This window comes from Miniopterus schreibersii (assembly GCF_964146895.1).
Source record: "Miniopterus schreibersii genome assembly, chromosome: 4".
Lineage (NCBI taxonomy): Eukaryota > Metazoa > Chordata > Mammalia > Chiroptera > Miniopteridae > Miniopterus > Miniopterus schreibersii.
Genome location: NC_138105.1, coordinates 78,887,902 through 78,915,184, shown reverse-complemented (window position 1 = coordinate 78,915,184; position 27,283 = coordinate 78,887,902). Strand labels below are relative to the sequence as shown.

Here is a 27,283-nt window from a genome sequence, read left to right as displayed (position 1 = left end):
AGCCTCCTGTTTCAGGTGAAGGAAAAGGGGTTCTGGGGGTTGAAGTAAGTCCCCCCTAACCCCAGGAAGGAGGTGGGAGAGCCAGGGGGCAGGAGGCGCCGCCCCATCCAAGCGGCCACCCCACCCTGGCCCTGCGAGGGGTGCAGCCGCTGGGTGCACGGCTTTGCTGTTGCTTTGCTGAAATTCTTAGTAATTTCTGAACAAGGGCCGCACATATTTGTTTTACACTAGATCCCACAAAGTATGGTTTAGGAACTGAGCCATGACAGAGTTCATCGGAGCGGGGGGGATGCGCACACAGGCCACAGAGACTACTTTGAAAAAAAAATTTTTTTTGAGATCGCACAATCTTCCTGGGACCAGGACATTTTTTGTTAGTTATTTAACACTATTACCAGCCTCTCAGAAAATTAAACCCTTCCCTCCTCTCCATGCTGTGTGATATGAAGACAAGCAGAAATCCAATGAGCTGTCTGAGGGATCAGGTAGGAACATCGTGCACAGGGAAGGTAACGGCACTCACTATTATGGAAACGTATATAATTTCACTCAAAAAAAAGTGTGAAATTCAAAAGAATTCTGAAATGCCTTGATGACCAAAACTAAGCTTTCCCTTCTGGAAGAGACAGAGGCAAGAAAAGAAACTGGCAATGTGGATTCTTACCCCTGTGTTCCCTGCCATTACTTCCAAAGTTTTGAATGTGAGAGTACTCATAAAGTTGAAGAGGCTTTTTAATAGAATGCCTCGTCATTTTATTTGCCCCAAATTGTAGGAATGTACTTACTAAGCGAATGCATGCTAATATTTCCTCTACTTCTTTAGTTATTTACTAAGTGAGATTTTCAGTGTGCTTGAGTTTTTATCAGGGTGACAGTAAATATTGCTGATCTCAAAATGAGGGATTTTTATCCTATGTGAAAGTATCTGACTTTTGCAAAGACAAGGGAAAAGATCTTTTAAAAAGTTTGTAGATTCTATGATTATCTTATTTCTGGGATAGAGCTAAAGACAGTTGGCAAGGGTGTGCGGTTTTTTGCAGTTTTTATTGAGATAAAATTCACATAACATATCATTCACCATTTTAACCAATTTAAAGTGGCTTTTAGTATATTCACAATGTTGTGCAACTATCACCACTATATAATTCCAGAACATTTCCATCATCCCAAAAAGAAACCCCATACCTCCCAATTCCCTTTTCTCCCCACCCACTGGCAACCACTAATCTACTTTCTGTCTCTATGGATTAGTCTCTTGTGGACTTTTCATATAAATGGAATCATACAATATGTGGACTTTTGTGTCTGGTTTCTTTCAAGGTTCATCCTTATTGTTCAGTACTTCATTCTTTTTTTATAGCTAAATAATATTCTATTATAAGAAGATACTACATTTTGTTTAGCTTTGCATCAGTCGAAGGACACTTGGGTTGTTTCTACTGTTTGGCTTTTATAACTGATGCTACTATAAACATTTGTGTAGAAGTTTCTTTTGTGAACAATTGTTTTCAGTTCTCTTGAGTATATGTCTAAGAATAGAATTTCTGGGTCATATGGTAACTCTATCTTTAACTTTTTGGGGAGCTGCCAAACTGGTTTCCACAGCGGCTCCACCATTTTACATCTCCATCAGTAATGCATGAAGGTCCCAATTTCTCCATATCTTTACCAACACTTGTTATTTTCTGTTGTTGTTTTTTGTTTGTTTGTTTTTGTTTCTATTCTAGTCATTTTCTTTCCCTAATGATTAATGGATTTGACCATCTTATCATGTACTTACTCACCATTTGTGAATCTTCTTTGGAGAAATGTTCTTTCAAATCCTTTGCCCATTTTTAAATTGGGTTATTTGTCTTTTTTGGTTGAGTTGTTAGAATTCTTTATATATTTGAGCTACCAGGCCCTTATCAGATAGTAAGTGATTTGTAAGTATTTTTTTCTCATTCCATCATTGTCTTTTCACCTTCTGGAAAGTGTCCCTTAATGCAGAAAAGAATTGGCAAATTTTATGCTGGAGTCCGAGTCTATTGAGTACAACCTTCAATGAAAGCTCCTTTACATGGAGAAGGCTATTAAGGAGAAAGGCTCGACTATGTGCTGTAATGGTCAAGTGAGAAACTTGGATCAAGTTCAAAATATGAAACAAAACCAGAGGTAGTATGTAATCATGGTAGTGGGGAGAATGATCTGAAGGGATGGTGATTTAAGAATTCCTGGAATAGGTATCTCATTCAGAAAGAAAAGGTAATAATTTTAAACCATATAGACAATTACTTCAATCCTCTGCTTTAGTTATATGAGCAAACATACTTTTAATGTGAACTATATACTTTTGTGGAGATTTGATCGGGACAGAATAGAACTCATTTTCCAGCCTGAACCAAGCCTCTCGTCAATTCAGTTCAAGTCTTAAGTATCATGGGCGTGTATAAAATATTTATTGAAACACAGTGGACATTAACCCATTTTTTACTCAGACCCCTTTGAGATTTTAGTAAAAGCTATAGTTTCCATCCCCACAAGAAGCTACATTTTAACAAAGTTTTGCTTAAAATACCAGGGGTTCCCAGACCTCTTGAAACATCTCTTAGGGTCCCACAGAGCCCTGACCTAAGGAAATGAAATTCATCTCACACCCAATGGTCATCCTCCATGCAGTTTAACCCTTATGATGGGGACCTGTTCACTGAAGACTTTTCCTGATGATCTTCCCACTTTCTTGGCTTTAAATGCCATTGGATCCCGAATGACTCTTGGATCCACTCCTCACATGTCACCCTTCTTTGGAGCTACAGATACACAGCTCTGCCTCCCTCCTAGGCATCTTCACTTAGATGACTAATGAGTCCGTGTTCACAGCAGAACTCAATACTTTCTACCTGATTTGTGCCCTCCCCATTTATTGTTAATGTGTCGCTTCCTCCTCCTAAGTATCTGTTGCACCCATCTCTCCCCCAAAACTGCAAAAAGCCTCCCTACTCCTCCCTTGTCTAATCCACCCTCAACACAACGGCTAAAATTATCTTCTGAAACACGTCACTCTGCTTACCATACGTTATAAATATCTACTGTGCGTAGACAAAAGCTTAGGTTTACAAAGGCATGGCTAATGAGTGTCTTTATACCAGGCACGCACAGCTCCTGATGCTTCCGTATGCCCACCACTCAGCAGGCACAGCTCAGTGACTTCTCCGGCACGGACCAGCACCTGGAGCCTTTCCACGTGTCCTCCCTCTGCCTGAGAACCCTTCACCCCTCTTCAGTTTGCGATTTCTGCTCATGCTTAGAGACTACACTTGCGCGCCACCCCCTTCGTGAGGCATTTTCTGACTCTTCTGTCAGACCTATCGATTCCCTCTTCTCTGCCAACGGACCACCCTCCACAAGCTTCTCCAACACAACCGATCACATTGTCCTGCAATTATTGCTGGTCTAATAGACTGCTTGAGGGTAATGAGTATGTTTTATTTATTTAAAATTTGTCTTTATCTTTGAAAGTTTTACAGAAGGCCCCCCCCATGACCCCCTCCCCCTCACTCCTGCTCCCTCCCCCAGGCCTTCACCGCACTATTGTCTGTCCATACATCTCCCCACTAGGATGTATGTCTGCCCGGGGAGAATTTTATCTATGCGTAAAAGTTCTTTGGTTAATCTCTTCCCACCAACCTCCTTCCCTCTGAAATATTTCTCTCCAATGCCTAGCACAATGCCAGCCACTTTGTAGGGCTCAACAAATTGTTATTGAATGAATTTTTAAGAGAGACATTTTAAAAAATGGAAGGAAGGGAAAAAAGATTTCGACGGCCCCCAAAGTACCTTAACCCATGGACCATGCATGCAGAACATCACTTCTGCCCTCCCTGAAATGGAACAATTAGGTGAAACACCCAGATTAACAGCTCAGTGAAGGAAAGGAAAAAAAATTATGTCTAGTTTAAGCTGACAGGCCTGTTAAAACATAATGAACCCCATTCTTTATTTCTCTGCGTTGTGGGTGGAGAGCAGGCAGTTGGAAAATCCAGAAGAAAATCAAGCCAAGAATAGGAGGAATCAGGCGTGTTGTCATTTCCCACATTCAAATTCTAAGACACAGTAGAAGTTGACAACAATCAGGGCTATTGTTGCCAAGTCACTCTCATAGATAGGCTGGCTGGGTCCGCTCCAAGTCCCAGGGAAAACATAGATGCAGTTAGTCATTTATTCATTCACCCAGCCACTAGCACCGAGGAAATTCTATGTGCCAGGCACTATCCTAGGTGCTGGAGAGACATTAGCAAAACAGATAAAATTCTCCCCGGGCAGACATACATCCTGGTGGGGAGATAAAGAAAATAAGATAAGTGATTTGCATAGCTTAGCTGTGCTGCTCTGGGGTCTTCCAGGGACCGGCCTGGAAGCACAGGGGCCCCTCGCGGTGCCATCTGTCTTGTGCTGCCTTTGGAACTCAGCGGGGTGGTAAAGGAAGGGTGAGTGGGAGCTAAGGGACAGCCACCATTGTAACAGCCAGTGCGGATGCTCTTTCCGACAGTTTGCAAGGTTCTCCACAGCATCGGCTGCCACAGGACACCGATGTCAGCAGATGATTTTGCTTGAGATTGGGAGGCTTAGAGGCCTGAGCGCTGATTTTTTCCTTCCTGCCTCAGAGGGACTCTATTTTAGACAGACATGACCGCTGGCCAGGGCTGGAGTGTTTTCTGTCATACAGGCAGCGCCAACCTGTACGTCAGTCACTCTGGACTTGGTAGCAGGTGCCTGGACACATCTCCAACCCTAGACTTTCTTTAATTATTATTTATTTTTTTAAATATATCTTTATTGATTTCAGAGAGAGGAGAGGAGAGGGGGAGAGAGAGAGATAGAAACATCAATGATGAGAGAGTCATTGATCGGCTGCCTCCTGCACGCCCCTGACAGGGGATGGAGCCCGCAGCCCGGGCATGTGCCCTGATGGGGAATCGAACCCCGATCGCCTGGATCCTAGGTCGACACTCAACCACTGAGCCACGCCTGGCTGGGCTTGACTCATTTTAAAGGAACTCCTTCATTCAAACTTACAGCTTGCTTATCATTAGGATAAGGGTTCTTACCACCATTTGCTGAACTTTGCTGAGTCACCCTTGGGTCTCTCAAGTTCAGCTCCTAAATTACTCCTTTTTTAGAATAGATCCACCAAAATAATCATTTTTAAAAATACAGTTAAGCTAGGGAGAGCACTGAGATACATATACAGGTCTTGCCATCCTTTGCCTCAAGAGATAAGAGGTCAAGATGCATGGAGAGGCACATACTTTCCTAGTGAAAGAAAAGTCTTTTCAGGGGCCAGGTCGGGATCGCCATCTGTGCTGTTGACTCCTGTGTGTCTGGATGGGTTTGCACACAGCTCCAGGATGGGCTCCTTGAAGGGCATCTTGAGGGGGACTGGAAAGGTGTGAGGAAAAGGGTTGGTGCTTTGTGAAGTTACACCCAGCAGATTTGTCAGAACTCTGAGGAAGAGAGTAGACATGCACAGTGGCTGGGAGAAGGGAATGGAAGACTGTATGATCTCCTCCGGGGCAATTGCATAGTGTGAGACGCTTGAGCCTGTTAGTGCAGTCTGCTGGATGCAACAACTACACAGGAACAATGGGGAAATTAATTAGATGACAGAGACACCTCCTATACAGAGCCGGCCACTAGCCATTAGTCTGTTTGACTAAACGATGCAAGAGCAAAGGGCAGGGCTACTCATGTCTTGGAACAGGGCCAAGATCCATCCAACAAACCCTTATGATTTTTTAAACCCCCAGCTCTTATATAAAACTTTTTTAATGGCACCACCATCTATTTTCCTTAAATAAAAAATGTTGAATGTTTCTCTCATACCCGTCGAAGAGGGAAACGAGAGTTTAAATTAAGTCCAAATGGTAAAAATTTAATATAGCTCCAGCTGCCTGCAGGTTTCTTCAGTTCAAATCTCTCAGTTCAAGAGCTACTCCAGCTGCTCTGTGATCTCATCCACCATTTGAAGGTTGCTGTGCTACCGAGCAGCGGTTCAAAGCACATAATGAAAATCACTTGTCTATGGTCTCTCTGATCAACAGGTGAGTCCATTATCTGGTGGTAAATCAAACCAGATAGTCCCGTTTAAGAAATAATAATTATCTATTTGGAGTCAGGAAAAAACCCCCAGAAAACCTCTGAGGGTCTCGGAGTCTTTTATTTAGTCTAATGCTTTAAGTTCGGGGAAGGCTTTGGGTAGATGACTTCAAGCTTTTCTGTTTGACGGTATAACTGTCCGCCACCCCCACTCTGACTTTTGGTGTCTCAAATAGGGAAAGGAATCAGGGTGATGAGGATTTTGACCAACTCACCTAGGAAATGTATTTTGAGTTCTTTTGGGAAAAAAGGGAGACAAATGAATGCAGGTAGTTGCTGACAGAATTTTTGGGAAAGGATATGCGAGATTTCAGTGAGGTGGAAGCAAAGCCTAAACCCTCAAGCATCTTAGGACACTCCAGTCTGGGCATTAAACCTGAACGCATTCAAGAACAATCAAATGCAAAACTTCCTGGAAAGAAAAGATCTTTTAATTTTGGAACAAGAAAGCATAGATTCTTAAGCTGCTTATGGGGCCTGCATGATCCTGATTTTGCATGGATGACAGGTGACTCACGGGGTCCCTGGGGAGCAGAGTTTGGGGGAAGAGAATGGCCCAGCCAAATCAAGATGGCATCACATATGTTAAGACTCCCCTGGGGCTCCCAAAATGTTTGCTAGTAAAATATTGCCCTTGACCATAGCCATCCTATGTGGATACATTTTAGATGGGGAAAGCAGTGGGGTCAGTGGAGTAAAATGAGGTCAGCTGAAAGTAGCATGTGTCTGTGGCCTTTGAGATGAAGGGAAATTTGGTTGTAAACAGGTTAATGACCTTTGGGCTCCCTGATGACATGAAAGTCTGGTTTAAAAAACTTGCCACTTGATTTCTGTACGTATTCAACTAATTTTTAAAAGACAAGCTGTCAAAGGTGTCTCTTCTTAAACCAAATTTGCCAAAATATGCCAGTGGAAAGGCTGTTTGGCATCCTACTCTACTTATGGCAGTGAGAATTTGTTTTTAAGTTCCCAAATACAAGTGGTACCTCGGTTTTCGAATGTCTCCATTGGTAAGCATTTCAGTTTACAAATACCATAAACCCGGGAGTCAATGCCTCGGTTTCCAACACACCTCGGAAGTCGAACATGCCACGCGGCTTCCACTGAGGGCAGGATCCTGAAGTCTAGCTGTAGGCCGTTGATCCCTCGGTGTTCCAACGTTTCTGAACTTGAACTGTCTTCCAGGTCGGAGTCCATTCGAAAACCGAGGCAACACTGTAACCATTTCAGTAACCTCGAGTTGTGCAGCAAAAGTTTTTCAACTCTTCAAGGCCTATCTCAAATCTCATTTCCTTGCTGAAAATGTTTGTTACCGCCGTCAGCTCAGGTTAATTTTTCTCACCTTCGGACCCCTGGAGTATACAGTGGGCGCACAATTGAGCCCTCAGTTATGTATTACCGTATAGTGGCATTTTCTGATTATGCGTAGTGTTCGATATGCTTCATCAGCTACACGGCAGCTCCTTGAGGTCGTGACAGTGTTTTCTGTGCACCTCTGTGGCATGTGGCACAGGGCCTGGGAGTGTCAAACAGAACCTCTGACTGATGAAAACACAGCACCGTCTGGTTACTTAAGAAAGAATCTTCCCAGGAGTTCCGCCGTTCATGCCACAGTCCCCCCTCCCTCAGTGTGAGCAACCCCAAAATGCCCCACGTCTGTCCCAGCAGCAATCAACCTTGTGTTCTCTCATTTGGTCCTTGATACTTAACTGAACAGACAATTCAGCCTTAGGGGTTATGAAGCAACAGGGATGGCTAAGAATTCTGGGAATTCCTTTAAAAAAAAAAGATGACAAAATCCATACTTGTGGGGTAGGTGTTTAGAGGTAATTCTGTAGACTCTGGAGTCCAGTAACAAAGGAGGGTCTGGGCTTTAAACTGGTTTGAAAATATGACGTGTGCTGAGAATGAAGCGGTCAGGAGAAACACGATTTGCAGTAGCCGAGTTGTTTGTTGTTAGCCTGGGCTGAATTAGTGGAGGATTAGGCAAATCGCTCCATCACACTCCCCTTGTCGACCTGAGAATTAGCCAGTGCATAAAAACACCAACGGAGAATTCCTTCTCATGATGTGGACTCCAAACTTGGTTGCTCACCACAACCAGAAGTCTGTCTTGATTTTCTCTGTCCTTTTAATGGTCTCTGTGTCTCTTTCCTCCTTCCACAGGTGGAAAATAAAACCCCACATAATAGTTATGCTTTGGGAAAGCTGAAATAACATATATAGCAACTGAACAGTTATAAGGGAAAAGCACATCATGAATTTAATTCCATTTCCAGATGTAAAATGTCATAAAGAATTTTTTTCCATACTTGGCAAAATAACAGGAATTTTCAAGACCATTTTATTTAGCTCGGTGTACGTGTGTTTGTAAGTAGGTATCAGTCTTCCACGGTGAGTGTGTTATAAATGCTATGCATTGTAGCTTTACCCAGATTAAACTACTGAAGGCCCCACGTTCAGCTACGAGGTGCATGACCCTCATTGAAATGGAGGGGAAATGTGTCTAATTGTAGAATCTGATGTGTTTTCAAAGCAAGAACTCTGATCCACACAGGGAGGTCTTTAACCAAGGTAATTATTTTCCAGTGACTGTAGACACTGGGATTCTCATCTGTTTCTAAAAAGCAGACCATTTAGTCATTCCACGCCTTTTTCATTTTGACTTTTCTTTTACCCTCCTGTGTGAGACTTAGGATCTCTGTAGGAACAACTGGGTGTGAGCTGAGAAAAGCTGGCAGCGAGGAGGATTCGAGCTGATCATCCCTCTGACTTCTGTCACTTAACTAAATCACAGAGTTTTGAGAAGGATAGATAATAAAAAATCAAAAGCGTGTTGTTCCAAAAAGCCAAAGATATTTCAGAATGGGCATAAAATTAACCTAAAGGTGGGACTAAGTCATTGTGGTAAAAGTGCCCATGCTACATGCTCTCATTCTGATACTGAAGAAACAGTTCCTTGATTGGAAAATTAGTTGTACAGGCAGATTAACCGATGTGTCCGCCTAAAGGGTAACTCCCACCGAGGCCTTTTATAGGCAGGAAGGAGCTCTTTACAACTCAGCTCCTGCTTTGTATAAATTATTAGAGTGAGGGACATGGGAGTACTTTGGGGTAATGAGAAGAAAAATATAACTTGAGAAAGCCAATCAGTTTTCTTGAGTACTTTTAGCAAATTGCTAACACAGTCATAGATTTTGTTCTTAAGACTTTCTGGTGTTTTTCAAGGGGAGAGACAAACTTTTTATGTTTCTATTTCGGTATAATCAGCTAAAACTGCCATTTCATTTCATGATTCAGAACAGAACCTACACTGTCACTCTCAAGTTGGTCTGCTTATTGATTTGGCCTCGCCAAAAATTGGAGATCGCTCTAAGCAAAATAAAGAATTGCAAAAAGTGAGAAAACTAATTTCACTTAAAAAAAGGGCAGGCAATTCTAATTGATCCCCACTTCTCTTTCTTGGAACCTTGGCTTAAAGTTACCACGTCATAAATAATATTTGCATGAATATAATTGGCTGCTGCTTTTGTGTTGAATTGAAATGTATCAGTTGAGGAGAGCTATAAAATACAACGGCAGAATTTTCAGCTCTGCAGTCTTTCCTATTGGAGCTTTGAGCTGAAATACAGATACACCAACTATGAGAAACAAATGAAAGCTGTCACCAGTGTCAGTAGCAAAAACCGGGGGTCCATCCCGCACAAATTATGGACATCTGTATTCCTAATTGGCATCGTTTTGGGCTGTGCCAGCAGATCAGTGGTGCCAAGAGAGCTTGACAGCTTTAGAAAATACCAGGTATCAGGTTTAGGTGATAGGAGACACCGATGTGGCATAGGAGTTCTTTTGTTTGGAATCCCCTCCATATGTTTGTTATAATGCTCATGATTTTTAGTTTCAGGTACCTCCAAATGGCACCCCTTGTCAATACTAAGTTTGCTTGCTACCTCTGAAATAGACCAGTTTATGATCTTAGGTGAACAAGTGGTATTTGATGGTTACACGATCAGAAGATGGTTGGCATAGATGCCTACAAATAGTTAACAAGGTAATGGTAAGAAATGTTGACCTTGATTTGTTTAGCTAAGATGTAAAGATTTTTGAAGGTCAAAGGTGTCCTTGTGTAGTGTTTTGGAGTCTAACTGTGTCTGACCCTCTAACATTAAGCTGCTGTGGCCTGCAGTTTTCAGGAGTGAAGCAAACCAGGGGGAAAGAGAGAAGGGGGAGAGAACAGGAAATGGAGTGAGGTGTTTCAGGAAGTTGTCAGGGGTTGACTGATTGATTCCAGATGGAAGGGGTCAGCCTTCGTGACCCAGGAAACGCTCACTAGGGAAAGAAGCTGGCTTGTGGAAGGGGAAGGCCTGGGAGTGAGCTGATGCTGGAATGCACATTCCACTTCCTTTAGTCTTCAAACATTCAGAAACTTCAACTTCTCCAAAGAGAAAAATATCAGTGTTGTCATCAGTCATCAGAAAACAGCGGAGGAAGTTAAATTTGGAGCTTTGAACGTACCAAATGTATCTTCACCTCCACAATGTCCTTCTTTCTTCCAGGGGTAGAGCGAATGCGTGTAAGAGCCCACACTCGTGTGTGCCTCCGTGTATAAGAACAACAACCAACCTTGTCTGGTTTTACGCGGTGGGGCTTGTGAATTAAACCGTTTCCACTTTGCAAGCTTGGTTTAATTGGCAGGCTCTTCTAGATACCTCAAGAGTCTACGATATTTGGAAGATTAAAAATGGGAACCTGTCTCCTATCTATATATATACACGCACACGCACATACATTTGGACATAATTTAAAATCTTGTAATAAATTTTGCAGACACTGAAATAATTCAGGTTAATTCCCTTGCTGTCATGAGAGGCCAGCGCTAGCCAGCAAGAGATTAAAATTTATTTCCATTGTTAATAGAAAATAATGAAGTGCATCTGAACCATCAGGGTATGTCATTTGGGAAATGTTCACTTTGGAACTGACTCTCACTCCACCCAAATGGACAATGATGAAATCAGCTGGCTCGAGAAAGTCCCGTATGTTGTGGCAGGAATGCACGGGGAGCGTTTAAGTACAGTGTGACAAGAAGCTGGTGGACTGGATTAAAGTGGGCTCTCAGAGAGAATGCTCTTTACATCCACAGAATCCCCAGGCGGGCCGGGTTCCCCTCACTGTGCCTAGCACAGCTCGTTAGCAATGAAAGCCCAAAGCACCCTCTTGTGTTTATTTTTCCCCCACAGATGACAGCTATGTCTTTGAAAATCCATTCACACACACAATTTAACGAAGTGGTCTGATTCCTCTTTTTTCTCCACCTCCTATTATTTTTTTTGGTGGGGGGGAGGTAAGCATATACAGAGATAAATGCCTTCAACGTCATGGTTCTCTTACCCCCGTGAGCAGGAGACAGCCTTTCTCTTCCCTTGACTGTGATGCCATCTTGTGCTCTGCCGACATGTCCCTGATAAGGACTTGTGCTTCGTGCACTTACCCAGAGTGATGGATGTCTCCGTCTCACGGTGGCTGCCACATGATAGGAACTTTCTGGAAGGACTGTCCCCAGACTTTTAACATGTTAACATGGACACAATTGAAAGCAGACCCGGAGCTAGACAGGCTGTATCCCTTAATTGTGGGCAATTATACTGATAATAATTTTCTAAATGACAACTGGAGAAATATTATGCTGTGTTTTGTACCAGTCAGATCATTGGTTATAATCTTAGAATCTGGCATGACAATACCCTACACGTAGCAGGAGTTCAGTGAATGCATTTGGGTTGTGTGATTGAAGCCCACTCATGTCCAAGTATAATTTCCTGTGTGCTACTGTCTTCCCTATAGCACCAGGCTACATGAAATGCTTTGTGGACTCATGGTTTTAGGGGTTTTCCCAATTATATTATATTAAAGTATATATTAAAAAATTTAAAGGATACCATCTAAAACTCTATGTAAGGTAAAAAAAAAAAAAAAAAATTAGAAGAGTGTTGCCCCGGGAAGGGGCATAGTGGGTAGGATTGACCAAGATAACTTTTTGGGGTGATGGAAATATTCTAAATCATGATATGCTGTGGATTACCTGCATGTATCCATTTGTCAAAATTGTGCAACTAAGATTTGTGCATTTCAGTGTATGTAAACTTTACCTAAAAATGGGAATTCATTATACTATTCTGTTTGTTTACTTGAAATTATTCATAGTAAAAAACTTTAAGTGCCATTTAATCAATCTTATTTTACATTAGGAGCTAAGGCAGGGTCAAGGTTTTCTTCCTTCTCTTAATAAGTAAGGAAGGGGTTGCAGAAAAATTACAAGTAGAATATCAGAAAATTTAAGTTGGGAGTAGACAGGAAGAGTCATTTTCAACATACAGATCCTCATTATATACCTACTCAGTTTCCTTCCTCGAGAAGTCTATATGTATGCATGAATTCCCTGGCCAGGTGGCTCAGTTGGGAGCATAGTCCTGTACACCAAGAAGTTGCAGGTTCAATTCCCAGTCAGGGCACATACCTGGGTTAAGAGTTTGATCCCCGGTCGGGGTGCATCCAGGAGGCAGCTGATCGATGTTACTCTTACCTTCTCTCTCTTTTTCTCTCTTTCCTTTCTGCTCTCCCTAAAAATCAATAAAAACATATCCTTGGGTGAGGATTTTCAAAAGCCTATACATATGCATGAATATGTATATAACATGCATAACTGACAAGTAGACTCATATCTAGGATGGTTCATCTTCCTGGATCAAGTAAGTTGGTGGTAGGTCCGTTCAAGTCCACTGGGTTCTGCTACACTTTCCCTGCTACGCCGACCTTGGCTGATCTCTGCTTCTTTGAACTCCCACACTCCTGATCTGCAGCTTGCATATAGAATTCAATGGAGTCTCATTCCTTGTGCTACTTGTTTTATGTTAGCCTGTTTCTCCAGCTTGAAAGTAAGCTCCTTGAGGGCAGGGGTCATGCCTTGTAACCTCTAGTCTCTAGACCCCGCGTCCCTCTTTCCAGAGCGCACCCCCAGAGCTTAGACTGTAGGAGAGGCTCAGTGAGTGATGCTGTCTGTCCTATTGACTAGTCCAACAAGGCAGAGACGAGGCAATTAGGAGGGGAACTCACCCAGGCCCTACACCGAGAGTCATCAGGCAGCATCTCCATGCCAGCGTTACGTTAGCACATGTCAGAGGTGCAAGAACCCATTCCTGAGCTTGGAGAAATGACCTCCCAGCTGGTGCTTACGTCTTAGCTTCCAGATCACACACAATCAACTCCTTGTTGCCACGACAGCTCCAGGGTCGGCTGGGAATGATTGTCCAGGTCCTTTGATAGAGAACCATATTTCTAGAACCAGAAGGCAGATGGCCAGTTTCCCCATTTCATCATCTGGGCATACTCTGAACACAAATATGTGACAGAACATGGGTGAAGGGCAGTCTCTTTTTCCATGAAGCTCTGCCATAATTATAAGAGGAGGTGAAATGCCAAGAGCATGGCCCTGTCCCCAAATTCTGTTCTATTTCTCGTCAGCCATATGGAAATCTGGCAAACAGAATTCTGGTACGTTTACTACTTTATATGAAACTAACTCCACCCTCCCTTTTTTCTTTTCTTTTTTTTTTTTTACTTTAAATATGCAGGTTGTGTTGTCAACAACAGTGAATGTGGATGGACACGTGCTGGCTGTTTCCGACAACATGTTTGTTCATAACAACTCAAAGCATGGGCGGAGAGCGAGAAGACTGGACCCATCAGAAGGTAGGGCAACCTGTGGGCTGGGTGAGATTGGCAGACAAATGAAGTCCTCCATGATTTCCTTGTTTGAATTTCAAATTTATGTTTCTGAGTAAGAGTGGAGAAAGCACACAAGACCATGTGGGTTTCAAAGTGAAGTTGTAAACACTGACTCCCGCCTGCTCTGTTGTAACCCCCGCACGTCTCCCCTTGGATGCTTAAGCCCCCATGCCTCAGTCCATTCCATTCAGTTGTGTGTTTTTCTTTTTGCCAGGCAGGTATTTCAGGCAAATGTAGGCGTATGACATCTTAGTTAAACAGGAACATTACAGTGCCAGACATGTATGAATAAGTGTCAGATGTGCCCTTAAACAGATTGTGGGCAAAACAAAACAATGTGCAGAATGAAACTGACACTAATTGATTTTTGTTTGCTTGGACTAGAAGAAATCATGGTCTGCTCTGGGTAGTTTTCCAAGTGCATTAAAGTAATTAGAAATACCAGTAACTGTTAAACTTCAACTTGTCCAAAAAATTAAAGTATATTGAAGAAGATAACGGACAAACACAAGTAAAGCCCATCTAAGTTCTCTCTCCTTCCACACTCCAGCTTACCGGCGCAGGAGGCCGTGGACTATGTGAACAGTGAGATCGGGGACTATTTTAGTGCAATGCTTGGCTGTGCGCTGCCCACCAGCCCCCACCCCAACTTGGCCTCTAAAATGTGTCTTGTATCATTTAAAATAGGAATTAATGAACTGAAAGAAAATGATTGAATCAGTAAAGAATTTGGAGTGGTGTTAATTCCCCCACAGTGGGCACTGACGGGGAGAAGAAAACCCCAGGGTTCAGAACTAGGAACCCATCCAGTTTCTTTTGACTGATTGGATGTGATTGACTGGCTGTTCAAAGGGGGCTCATGTTTTTGGAGTCCTGCCAAAGTTCTCTTCCACCTTTGACCCTGTCAGCTTTGGAAATGGAGTGATGGATTGACTTTAGTTATGGCCTGAAAACCATATTGGGTTCCTGTTGGGATGTAAAGTCCAGAGGCCTCGAACATATGGAAGAAGGGGGGAAAATCCTTCCTCCACAGTTAGGAAAGCGATTAGAAATTGTCTCTTGATAGAGCAGGAAAAAACCTTCACCTATGACAGATTTTGCTTTCCCCTCCTCTCTCTAGCACATTAGCAGGCCTTGTAAATCTTAACATCTTAGTGCAGAGGAGGTGGAGAGAGAAAAGGGATTTACACATTTCCAGTGTGGTCAACTTATAAAAATATGGGGAAAAAAGAACAAGTTCTAAAAACACCCTTTGCACAATTAGCTAAGTGTTCCATGTTTTCATACCTAGTGGTCAACTCATTAGGCTTTAATGACCTGGTGAAAACCAACAACCAATTAAGGAATGATGGCAAGTCAGCAAAGCTCAACTTGAACTTCTTGGAATGACCAACAGCTTTTAAGGGCAGCCAGTTTCCCAAACTCCAAACTTCCACCACCAAACAGCAGACCTGACTTTCCTTTTCTATCTTTTTAGCTACCCCCTGCATCAAAGCTATTAGCCCAAGTGAAGGCTGGACCACAGGAGGAGCCATGGTCATCATCATTGGGGACAACTTCTTTGATGGCCTCCAAGTGGTGTTTGGAACCATGCTTGTATGGAGCGAGGTAGGCAAGGGCAACTCCCTTCCCTGACTTTCTTTGGCCCAAAGATTGTTTTGCTCTGGGTTTGAAACTACTATTTCCTGTAGTATCAGCAGCATGAATGTGCATTATTAAGTACCTACTATGAGTAGAGCACCAAAGATTAACCACATGTAAACCACAATTTATTGTAGGCATGGATACCTTAAAAAGATAAATATTCACTGCAGTATTATTTATAATTGTGAAAAATTAGGAATAGCCTAGATATTGGTTAATAAAAAGAATGGTTAAATAAATGATGGAATATCATTCCAACATTAAAAATTGTGTTTTGAAAAAATTCTATTGACCGGGAGAAGGGTGCATGTTTATGGTATAACGCTAAGGAGGTGGGGGTGGGGGAAGCAGGACTACAGTATCTGAGGGTGTAAAATGTAAACTACATAACACACACCCATAGAAAAGTACTGGAAACACACCAAAGATTAATAATGGTTATCTCAGGTTATGCAATGTTAATATTTTTCCTTATATTTTTCTGTAATTTCCAAATTTTCTAAAGTGGATATATTCTACTTTCATAATGAGAAAACCAACAGGACAAGTCACAGAAAGATAACTAATGATGCTAAGTTGAATGTAGAAGTTGCCAAATCAGTATGTGAGGTCATAGCAGAGTAGGAATTAGGGGGAGGGTGTGATTACAGGGATGGGGTACGGTGGGCACAAAGGTGGGAGGGACTTGAGCTGGGCTAGTAGGAAGGAGAGGACCTAGACAAGTTAGGTTGAGAGGAAATTCCAGGGTGTGAGAGAGAAATATGTGAGAGACAGGGACGGGGTATTTAGAAAGTTTGGGGTGCCGTGAATATATCAGTTTGCCCTGGTGGGAGTGGTTGTGAGAGATCCTCATGTTCTCAGTATTCTCAGTGATAACGTCTATAATAGGTGTTTTATTTCCATCCCTGTTCATTCCTCAGCTAATAACTCCTCACGCCATCAGAGTGCAGACTCCTCCTCGGCACATCCCTGGAGTAGTGGAAGTGACTTTATCTTACAAATCCAAACAGTTCTGCAAAGGAGCTCCGGGGAGGTTCATTTACACAGGTGAGTGAGAAAATGATTCCAAAGGGGACTGGCCCCAGGTTCACCTTTGGTCTAATTCTCAGTCTCTCTATTTTTTAATCCTTCTAGCTTTACTAGGTCTTTCTACTTGTGTAGGAAGAGTGGACTGGGTAAAAGGCATTGAATGGGGAAGTAGAGACTTACTTTAAATTTGTATTTTACTTAAGCAATTTCTTCACAGTCTGGGAGGTGGTCCGGGCAGCTCATCTCAGGGGTACATCCTTATAAATTTAACTCTGCTGGAACCTTTCTAGAACAGACCTTTATCCAAGCAACTAGATAAAAAAAATTAGACAAAGTTGCTGGATATAACTAAATTTTCTTGAAAAGCATTCAAGGGAGTTGCCTGTTGATGCTGCAGAGTGATTCAAATTGTTTTAAAGTTTTATTGAAGTATAAATTATCTATTATATATCTCAATATGTGTTGAATACTTGTCTTTTCTAGGTGTAAGGTACAGGGACATATAACACATGGTCGTTATTGGGAGTTTAGAACTTTTGGAGGAGGCAATGGTATATTGCACAGAACAGCTGGGAATTAGGATATTCAAAATATCTGGTATTTTCAATGAATGGAATGTGAATACCAGGAAAAGAGAGTTAGGTGTGGACTAGAGTAGTGGGATGAGATTTCAAGGAGGAAATGGACATTTTTAAGGATGGAGAGGGTTTGGTTAGGTAAAGAGAAAGAAGAATGTTTCAACTACGGGAAACTCAAGTGTAAAGGCCCAGAGGTGAGATGGGCAGGCGGTGATGTATTTGGGTAGAACTTAGGCCAGAACTTAGTTTAGATGATCTAGGCACGGGAAGAAGGGAAACCATGAAACAGCTTAAAAGCCCTGTGTGGTACCAAGAGTAGTCAAATTCATAGAGACAGAAGGTCGAATGGTGGTTTTTAGGGGTTGAGGGTAGGGAGAGTGGGAGTTGTTGTTTAATGGGTACAGATTTCAGTTTTGCAGGGTGAAGAGTTCTGCAGATTGGTTGCATAACAAAATGTGAATGCACTTAATGCTATTACACTATGTACTTAGAAATGGTTTACAATGGTAAATTTTGTTATGTGTATTTTACCATAAATTGAAAAATGAAAAAGAAAAAAAAAAGCTCTGATTGTGCATTTGGATTTGATTTGTTTGGCAACATATAAGACGACATTGAGGGTTCCATGCAAGGGAAAGTAACTCAGAAGTGTTATCTTAGGAAAAACAAGTGTGTTTGATATAAAGACTGATTTAGTTTGGGGAAACACAGTAGCCAAAGAGACCTGGAAAAACTGAAACCAGGATATTATACTCTGAAAGAGAAAATAGGGGTATAGAGAAAGAAATATATATAAACTATATTATGAATTTCTAATAATATTATTTTATAGTATATTCTCTCATTTGGACTCAGCATATATTCTTGTCTAAGTGTCAATGTCTGATTAGATATCAACGAGGAGTAGGTGGAAGGGGGTTGGAGGAGTTGATCACGGAAAGGGGTGTAAATACAAGATAGAAAAAGTCTAGATTAGCCTCAGGAGCACTGAAGTATAGGGCTCAGGGTAATGATGAGTCTGTGGAAGAAATAAGAACTGGTTGGTGGGGTAGGAGGACACCAGGAACATGTGCTGTCCCTGAAGTCGGGTGAGGAACAGATCTCACTCCAGGACTCTTTCCACATAGAGAGCTCCAGCACCTCTATTTTCCCAAATACACCCGCTGTACATGGATGACAGGTCTGGCCTGAGAGGAGATGGGTAAGGCTATTACCAATCATGATTCAGACAATCCTCAACTCTCTTCTGAAGTAACGGTCTCGATACTCAGTAGGGTTATGACGCCTGGAGCCAAGTGTTGTTTGCACATGCGTGTACATGTGTGTGTGTCTGTGTATATACATGTGTTAACTTCCTCTGAAAGCAGGGGTTTTAATCCTTGGCTTCACTTTAGACCACCGATGCCTAGGCTGGACCCTTATGAAAACATGGGAAGACACTGGAGTATTTTAAAGCTGGGAAATGCTGCGATCAGATTTGCCCTTTAAAAGATCATTCTGGCCGCAGTGTAGAGAATGGCTCCGAAGCCAGGGAGGATTCAGGGAGGTCAGTTGGAGGCCAGTGTGGTGGCCCCAGCTAGAAATGATGGCAGCTTGGACTAAGTGCTGGTAGTGGGGACAAGCTGAAGTGGGTGAAATTTAGGAGGTAGCATTGACGGGACTTGATGATTGATTGGATGGGGTAAAGGTTGGGGAAGGGAGGGGAGGGGAAGACTCTCGGATTTCAGGTTTGAAAAATTGGGTGGGTATAGTTTAGAAAGTGATTTTTAAAGAGGTATAAAGTGCTAAAGGGAGTTCAGAGGAAGGGCAAAAATCCTTCCAGCTGGCGGAGAGGTGGGAAGATTTAATATTGTAAAGATGTCAATTAATGAATAAATTTAACACAATGCCAATCAAAGTACCCACAAAATGTTTGGGGAAACTTTACAAAAGTTCACTGAGGTGCTAAAATAGGACTTCTCATTTTGAAAAATGAGAGGGCCTTGCGCTACCAGACATTAAAACCGATTTTAAGTTTCAGTAATTAAAAGAATACGGGATTTTGTAAGAACATATAGAAATGTCATGCAACAGAAGAGAACATTTAAAATTAAATAGGTTGTAGCCCTGGCTGGGTGGCTCAGTTGGTGGGAGCATCACCCCGTGCACCAAAAGACTGTGGGTTCAATTCCCCGGTCAGGGCACATACCTAGGTTGCAGGTTGGATCCCCAGTCGAGGTGTGTACAGGAGGCAATGGATCAATGTTTCTCTCGCACATCAATGTTTCTCTCTCTCTCTTCCTCCCTCCCTCCCTTGCTCTCTCTCTAAAAATCAATAAAAACATATCCCCCAGTGAGGATTAAAAATAAATAAATAAGTAAATAAATAAATAAATAAATAAATAAATAAATAAATAAATAAAATAATACTTTGTGTACACATGAATAGTGTAAATACATAAGTATTTGTAGAGATGAGGAACCATCTCAGGTCCACGTGGAAAAGATGGAATGTTCAACAAATGATGTTGGGCCAACTCGTTAAGCATTGAAGAAATGGTATCTAATTTCATATCATAACTGAAACGTATCTGAATTAAATCATTTTAATTAAAAATGTAGAAGTCCAAAAAATTGTTATAAACTTGAGCCCTGCCAATCTTGTACAGAAGCCATCAAGCATAAATATGTGATTACATAAAAAGAAACTTTTAAATCAAAAGAAAAGGGATAAACTAGGAACATATTTGTTATATGTGACATACGGTCTTACGTATTAAAAGATTTATTCATTTGTTCAGCAAGTTTATTTTACACCTACTATTTTTCAACCACTATGTTATGTACACATTGTGGGTAAAGAGGTGAGTGTTAGTTATCTTACAAATTTAGGAGAAAAAGAAAAGTATCTTAAATTAAAAGCTAGCAAGGGATATCAGGAGTTATGTCAGGAAGGAATACAGTTAAGCAATAACGTATTTTTTGTTTTAATATATCTTTATTGACTTCAGAGAGAGGAAGGGAAAAGGAGAGAGAGACAGAAACCTCAATGATGAGAGAGTCATTGATCGGCTGCCTCCTGCACGCCCCCAACTGGGGATCAAGCCCGCAACCCGGGCACGTGCCCTGACCGGGAATCGAACCGCGATCTCCTGGATCCTAGGTCGATGCTCAACCGCTGAGCCACGCCGGCTGGGCAGCAATAACATATTTTTTAAAGTCCCAACCATATTAATAATGAAATAAACGCAAATTAAGCACCTATGTGGCAACAGTTTTCCCCTAGCAAGTTGGCAAAGATTTTTTTTAACAAATAAAAATACCCAGGTTGGCAAGATGAGAAGTGGAAACTTTCTGACACTAGTGTAGGGAGGCAGATGGCTCCAGGGGAGCACCTTCATGGTGTGAGCCTTAAAAATGTATGTGCCCTTTGACCCAGCAGTTCTACTGTCAGGAACGTATGTTAATGAAATAAATGTCTTCCTGAAGGCTGTTTATTGGAGCACAGCTTACAGTAGTGAAAAATTGAAAACATCCTTAGTGTTCATTAGGGGACTTATTAAATAAATAGAACATCCTTTCATTGAAACACTTTTAGACATTAGAAGTAATGCTGTGAGTGGATATTTAATTACATGAAAGATGTCTATGGTATAATTTTTTTTAAAAAAAAGCTTAAAAACTGTATGCACAGTATGGTCCAATTCTTATATATATGGGAAAATAGTTGCATAAAAAACCCAAGAAAGGTATGGAAGCCTGTATACCAAGATATTAATAGTGATGGGTTTAGGGCATTGGTATTATCATTTAATGTTTTTATTTTGGTTACTTATACAATTGAGCCTTGAACAATGTGGGGGTTGGGGACACAGTTGAAAATCTGCATAAAACTTTTGACTCCCCAGAACGTTAGTATCTGTGGCCAGGACCCCTGCAGATACCAAAATTCCACGATGCTTATAAAATGATCTAGAACAATGTGTACAGTTGGCCCTCTGCATCCACAGCCTCCCAACCATGACTCGAAAAGACTGTTTTCCAGCCATTGTTGTTTGAATCTGTGGATGAGAAACTCAGAGAAATGCAGGGATATGGGGGCTGACTGTATATTTACTGAAAAAAGTCTGCATGTAAGTGGACCTGTGCAATTCAAACCCATGTTGAACAAGGCTCAACTGTATTTATTATTTTCTAATAAAATTAATTTTAATTAAAAATTAAATGAGCCCTGGCTGGTGTGGCTCCATGGTTAGAGAGTCGTCCCACACACCAAAGGGTCATGGGAGCAATTCCTGGTCAAGGGCAAGTACCTGGGTTGCAGGTTCCACCCTGGTCCTGGTCCCAGCCCCCGTGGAAGGCAACCAACCAATGTTTCTCTCACACATTGATGTTTCTCTCCCTCTCTCTCTCTCTTCCTCCCTTCCCCATTCCACTCTTTCTAAAGTCAGTGGAAAAATATCCTTATGTGAGGATTAACAAAAAAATTAAATGAAGAAAATATGATGTGAAAATTAATGTCACACATGTTTAAATGCTGAAACAGCCCACATCGTTAAACTTGATTCTATAGGTACAAAGAAAGTATTTCCAGCCAGGGAAGCACTGGGGCTTCTTCCAGAGACTGTGTAGGGAAGGAAGGACCTAAGGGGGCTGGGGACAAAATAGCATATTCTCTCGCAGTCAGAAGAAAACAAACACACTGTTTAGGATGGCTCAGGAGGCTGTCACTGATCTAAAATCTTCCACCTTGATGTTGTCGGGTGCAGTGATTTTCTGGATTCAGGGTGGTGGAGACAAGTGGCTGATGTTATCCATCGAAGGATTCAGATGCCGCAGAAAGTGGATTGGTGGTCTCTTTGTCTTGCTTGCTCAACAAAAGCTAATTTACAATGCATTGGGAATCTTAGTCCACTGGCTGGATAAGCAGTGGCTTCCCAGCTCGATCACAGAGGTGAGGCCTACCTCAGCAAACCCGGAGAACCATGGCCTCTTCCCCAGAAGGGGACAGACAGAGGCCTCTTGGAGTTCCAGCCAGCCTGGCCTCCTGAGCTGCGCATGCTGAGCCTCTGGGGTGATCAACTCCTCCGGTCTCACATCCAATGCTTAGCTGCACAATAGCACATCAAGGACCACCATGGGCCTAAACAAAATTCTCAGCTCTGGTGGTGAGGTGCAAAATATAATCTTGATTCCAGAGGAAAAGAAAGTCTTGAAGCCTGGAGCGCTGTAGTGGGGACAGAGTGAGCATGCAGGGAGGGGTGGGTCTAACAGGAGACACTGGACTCAGCCAGAGACCTGCTTTTAGATGCCAGCCATGTCACTGATGACTTGTTTTTTTTGTCAAGTCTCTAACCTCTCTGAGCCTCTTTTTCTTCCTCTGCAAAGCTCTGATACTAATTATACTATTACCCAGAGGTGTTTCCCTAATTTGGCTGAGCTCGAGAATCATGCTTGGCCCTATTCCAGACATACCGAATCATACTCTTCAGGGAGGCTCCGGAACCTGTATTTTAAACAAAGAAATGAGTTTGGGAAACCTGAGTCCTGCTCATTAGGCCAACGCAGAGACTTTCTGGCTTGTAAAGTACTCCACAACATGGGGAAGATCTTATGAGATGGCGTCATTGCGTCATGAACACAATACTATTTAGTCTTAGGTGGAACTTTCTAGAAGGAGACTCAAAAAGTAGGAGGTGAGAAAAGAACCTCCTCTTCTTCAACCCCAACCCTACCACACACATCATATGGTCCATGGTCCAAAGGTTGTCGGTTCCTGTATCCAAGGACACACCACCACAACAAGCCTGAGCCTATTAGACGTAACTTTCCTGGTATAATTAGCCAAAATGCAGTAATCAGCTCCCCATGGTTGTTGCTGCCAAGAACGGCATAAACAACCTCAAGCCTCTGAAAAACAACACATTTCTTCACACATGTGACTTTGCAGGTCTCTTCCTGCAGCCATTCTTTGCTCAAGAATTGAGAGATCCACAGGATGATACGGCTCATCAGGAAAGGCCCAAGAGCCTCTGTCTGGTTGGAGACTTAGAGGCGGTCTGCCAACTGAGGCTTAGGGGGCAGGAGGTTCTCTCCTCCCCCACAGACTCTTCCACAGAGAACTGGCGGTGCAGAAAAATAACCCTGGGAGGGACAACCAGTGGGGCCATGGTGACTGGTTGTGTAGGTACTTCTCAGCTGTCTTGAGAGAATGTCAAGAGCATGGCATTTGGGGGTGGAATCGCTTTTATCTGTAATCATAAAATCTGCACCATCGCAGAAACCTGTGCAAAGTCATGCTGTGTGAGCCGATGGTGGGTCCCTGAGGATGTGGGTGTCAGTGAGCACAGTTTTCAGTGTTGTCCCTGTGGTTCTTTGCAGAATCTAAGCTAAACATTTGACTGCTGGTTAAGAAGTCTCCTATAAGTTCTGTCATTAGATAGCACTGGGAAGAAAAAGAATGGTGATTGTAATTCCGTCATCAAATCTATCATCTTATGAGTTCCTATAATCACCACCTTTCCCCCATTATGCCGCTTCTGTAAGTGTCTTAACTTTATAGATGAGAATCCTGCTCCCTAAGGTCACTAAGCTAGATACGATCCAGCTCTCTTCTTCCAAAACTGCATTCTCAGCCACTAGCCTGTGTTACTTACCAATACCGTGCATACCGTAGAAGAAATGATGCCAAGGCCATGTGTTTGGCTTCATCTGATAGTTTTACTCGGCAAATGCCGATGGCCTAGGCTCTCTGGCTGCTGCTCTGAGGAAGTGCACAGGAGATGGGCCTGGCCAGGGAGCACAAGGGGCGACAAAGATGCCATACAGTGCCCTGGTGTCCAGATCGCAAGTGGGACATTCCTATTTCAGTGGATATGATAGGCTTAGAGCCTAGGAAGAGCTTTACATTTCTTAGAAGCCATAGAAGTAATTCTTTCCATGAACAACTGAAGTTGCAGAAGGCAAAAGAGTACAGATTCCACATTGTTATTAAACTTGAGAGAACTTAGCATTGGGGCAGAAGACAGTGAGTGACACTGTGTAGAGGCCTGGTTTTGAGTCCCACTTTTCTGGCAAATTACTCCACTGTTCTTTGCCTAAACTTTCTAACCTGAAACAGGAAAATATTTATTTTACTGAGAAGATGAAATTATATAGGTATGCAAATGTACATGTATAGAAATACGAAAATAGAAGCAGAATTGACCATGGTGAGCAGTTGGCAGAGGAACACAGTTCCTGGGTGAGTTCCAGGTGGCTTCCTCCCTTACTGCTGCTTGATCAAAGGTGAGCTTTCTTGCATGTCTTCTCTTCTGTAAAAGGTGAATTCCTTTGGAAAGCCCTGCCACCTTGTGCCCTTCATATCTGGGTATAGTTAGAAATCAGATTTTTTGTTTTGTTTTTTTAATTTATTTTTAAATCACAGTTGACACACAGTATTATATTAGTTTCAGGTGTCCAACATAGTGGTTAGACATTTCTATACCTTATGACGTGATCCCTCCAATCTAGTCCCTCTAGTGCTCATCTGACAACATACATAATTATTACATTATTAATGACTATATTCCCTATGTTGTACTCAGAAATCAGGGTTTTGAAGGTGACAGAAAAGGCCAACGCAGCCTGAGAACTTGGTATCTACAGGTGGGTTGACGGGGAAGGGAGTTTTCAAGGCAGGATGAAAGCAGCAGAAGAGACCCACTGGGCGCAGCTGGCCCAGGAGCCCACAGAGGAGCCACTTTCCAAGGTGTGGGGTTGAATTTAGAAGCTGGCAGACACCCCTGGCTAATCAAGACACACTGAGAAGCCAAAGAATTCATGTCAAATAACCCTTCCCCCAGAACATTTCTTATCTATTACTTTAGTGCAAACAAATGCATTTGATTACGTCCCCCCTTTTCATTATTGGGAGAAAGTGTTAATCAAAGAGAAAATAGCCAAGAACAGGCAGCAGATGGCAGGAGAAATGGGAGGCCTAGATTTTTCCCAAATCCCCAAATCATAGCTTGAACAGCCTTGTCCCGGGGGGCTTGGTGTGGGATGTGGGGTCCCCCTTTCATAAAGCTGCCCGGCACAGATGTGCAAGCTGGATGGAAAATGTTAATGGCTCACCCACTTCACATTCATTTCTTTTCTTATAGCATTATCCTGGAAAAAAATTCCATTTAAGATATGAATCTGATTTTTAGTTAAAAATGCCCAATTCAGACATCAAAAACTGGCCCGAGTACAATTGTTCCCTGTTCACACAGGAAACAGGTTGAATCAATGGCCCTCCTGGTAGCCTGTAGTTTTACTGGAGTTGCCTGCACCCCACCTCTTGTGAAACCCAGATCTGCCAGTCAGCGGAGTCTGAGGAATGATGTCTCCGTTGGGGGCCCCAGAATAGGGGGCTGCTGTTTCACTGGAGACATCTCAGCCCCTTAATGGCCGGGTGTTCTCAGTTATAATATTCTAAATACACATTCCAGAGTGCACGAGCATATTCATAACTGCTCCATTGTGGCATTTAGATTTACCCTTGAAATTTATCTTTAATTTTTACAGTTGTCTCCTTAACCATGTATATTACTCCCTTCTTCAAACAACCTGTCTTGCTGCTGCAGCTTTTCTGGAAACCAAAGCGTAATTAAATATTAAATTAATATTTCATTTAAAATTAAATATCAAAGGCTTCCATCTAATCTTTCACTTGTGCACTGCTGTTCTCACCTCGTGTTCGCATTCCTGTATCCACAAAGGCAGGCACCACCTCTTAATAATGTGTTCCTATTTTATGTTTGTCCTTTTATGTTTTTAATTGGTGACACTGAACTTTTGCTGCATGGAAATGAATGGATGTAGGGAGAGATTTTAAAGCATCGAAGGTTGAAGACAACTTAATTCAACAGTTTATGGCTTCAACCCCACCCATCTCCACTTCTCAAAGAAGAGTTTCACTGCACCAAGTAAATTATAGTGTTGGAATCATACAGTGCAAGAGCTTCCAAGGGGTCTTAGAGGTCATTCAGCCCAATGTTTTCTCTTTGCAAAGAAATAAACCAAAGTCCACCTGGCCTTGAAGGTGGCATCATTAGTCAAAGTCTGGAACTAAGACAGAGCCCAGGCGCTGGCTTCATCTCCATCCACCACACCATCAAATGCTATAAAGTATAACCCGGGAGCATTAAAATGTTAATTGAATGTAGCCCTTGAATTTCGGACACATGAAGAGTAGAGCAGAAGGTAGATGATTGGAGGAGGAATTTAAGAGGAAGTAGGGAGACAGAGGAACCAGATTCATAGCACAAAGCAGGCAGATGTCACAGAATCAATTTGTAGGAGCAAAGCCTCTTGAAGACAAAGACACTGTGAGGAAACAGCAGAGTGGAGAAGTCCTGAAGTGGCATGAGGGCAGGAGCTAATCTGTGGATATCTAAGGTCCTCCCCGAGGTACGCTGTTCTTCTATACCTTCCTGTTCTAACAGAGTAACGGACTGTGACCAGAGTCATGTGGAAAGGTGTTCCTGATTCGTGTTTTCTCCTCTGCTTGCATGTCAAAGTCCATCTTCTGATTTGGTGTTTATCTGGCAGTCACAGATTTTAGCTTGCTTAAGCAGCTTCCTCCCCTTATTTTCTTTATTCTTAGAGAAGGCCATGATTTAGAGTGAGGGCTGGAGAGATCCTCTAGTTCTGTAAGCTAGAGTCCTTAGGAGACCATGGGCACTGTGCACTTCTAATAAAAGTGAGGATCCTTTGCTGCAGATGAATGCACATATGTGCAAACACACATCTGGGCTCGGACTTTCTAGACTTCTATGGGTCTCTTTATGGTCATCCACACACTCCATGACGGTCCTAGGCTCCAGTTGGAAGATTCCTAGTGAGGAAAGCTGATTCCTGGGGCTATATCTTAGTTCCATCCGAGAGTGGCAGCCCAGTTGAGCGCTCAGATCTTCCCTCACCCCATCAGCTTAGTTGTCTCCTCCCAAATTTCTGCAGAGGAACTCCATTGGACCTTGGTGATCAGTACTCCTATCGGTCAAGAGTATAAGTGACCTCCTGCCTGCAGTGTCTTTGTCAGGGTTAATCAGAACTCTAACAATGAGTCCCCTTTCCATGTTATCCAGTGTCCCCTATATTTTTGGGGA

General features: G+C 42.5%; 1 protein-coding gene across 4 annotated transcripts in view; it reads left to right on the top strand.

The window, feature by feature from the left end:
* Positions 1-27,283, top strand: part of EBF2 (EBF transcription factor 2) — a 181,719-nt gene that overhangs the window by 128,930 nt on the left and 25,506 nt on the right. For all 4 annotated transcript variants that reach the window (XM_081135736.1, XM_081135738.1, XM_081135737.1 and 1 more), the window contains exons 8-10: positions 13,767-13,884; positions 15,398-15,528; positions 16,485-16,611. In XM_081135736.1, coding sequence (XP_080991862.1) covers positions 13,767-13,884; positions 15,398-15,528; positions 16,485-16,611 — 376 coding nt within the window. The remainder of the gene's footprint in view (positions 1-13,766; positions 13,885-15,397; positions 15,529-16,484; positions 16,612-27,283) is intronic.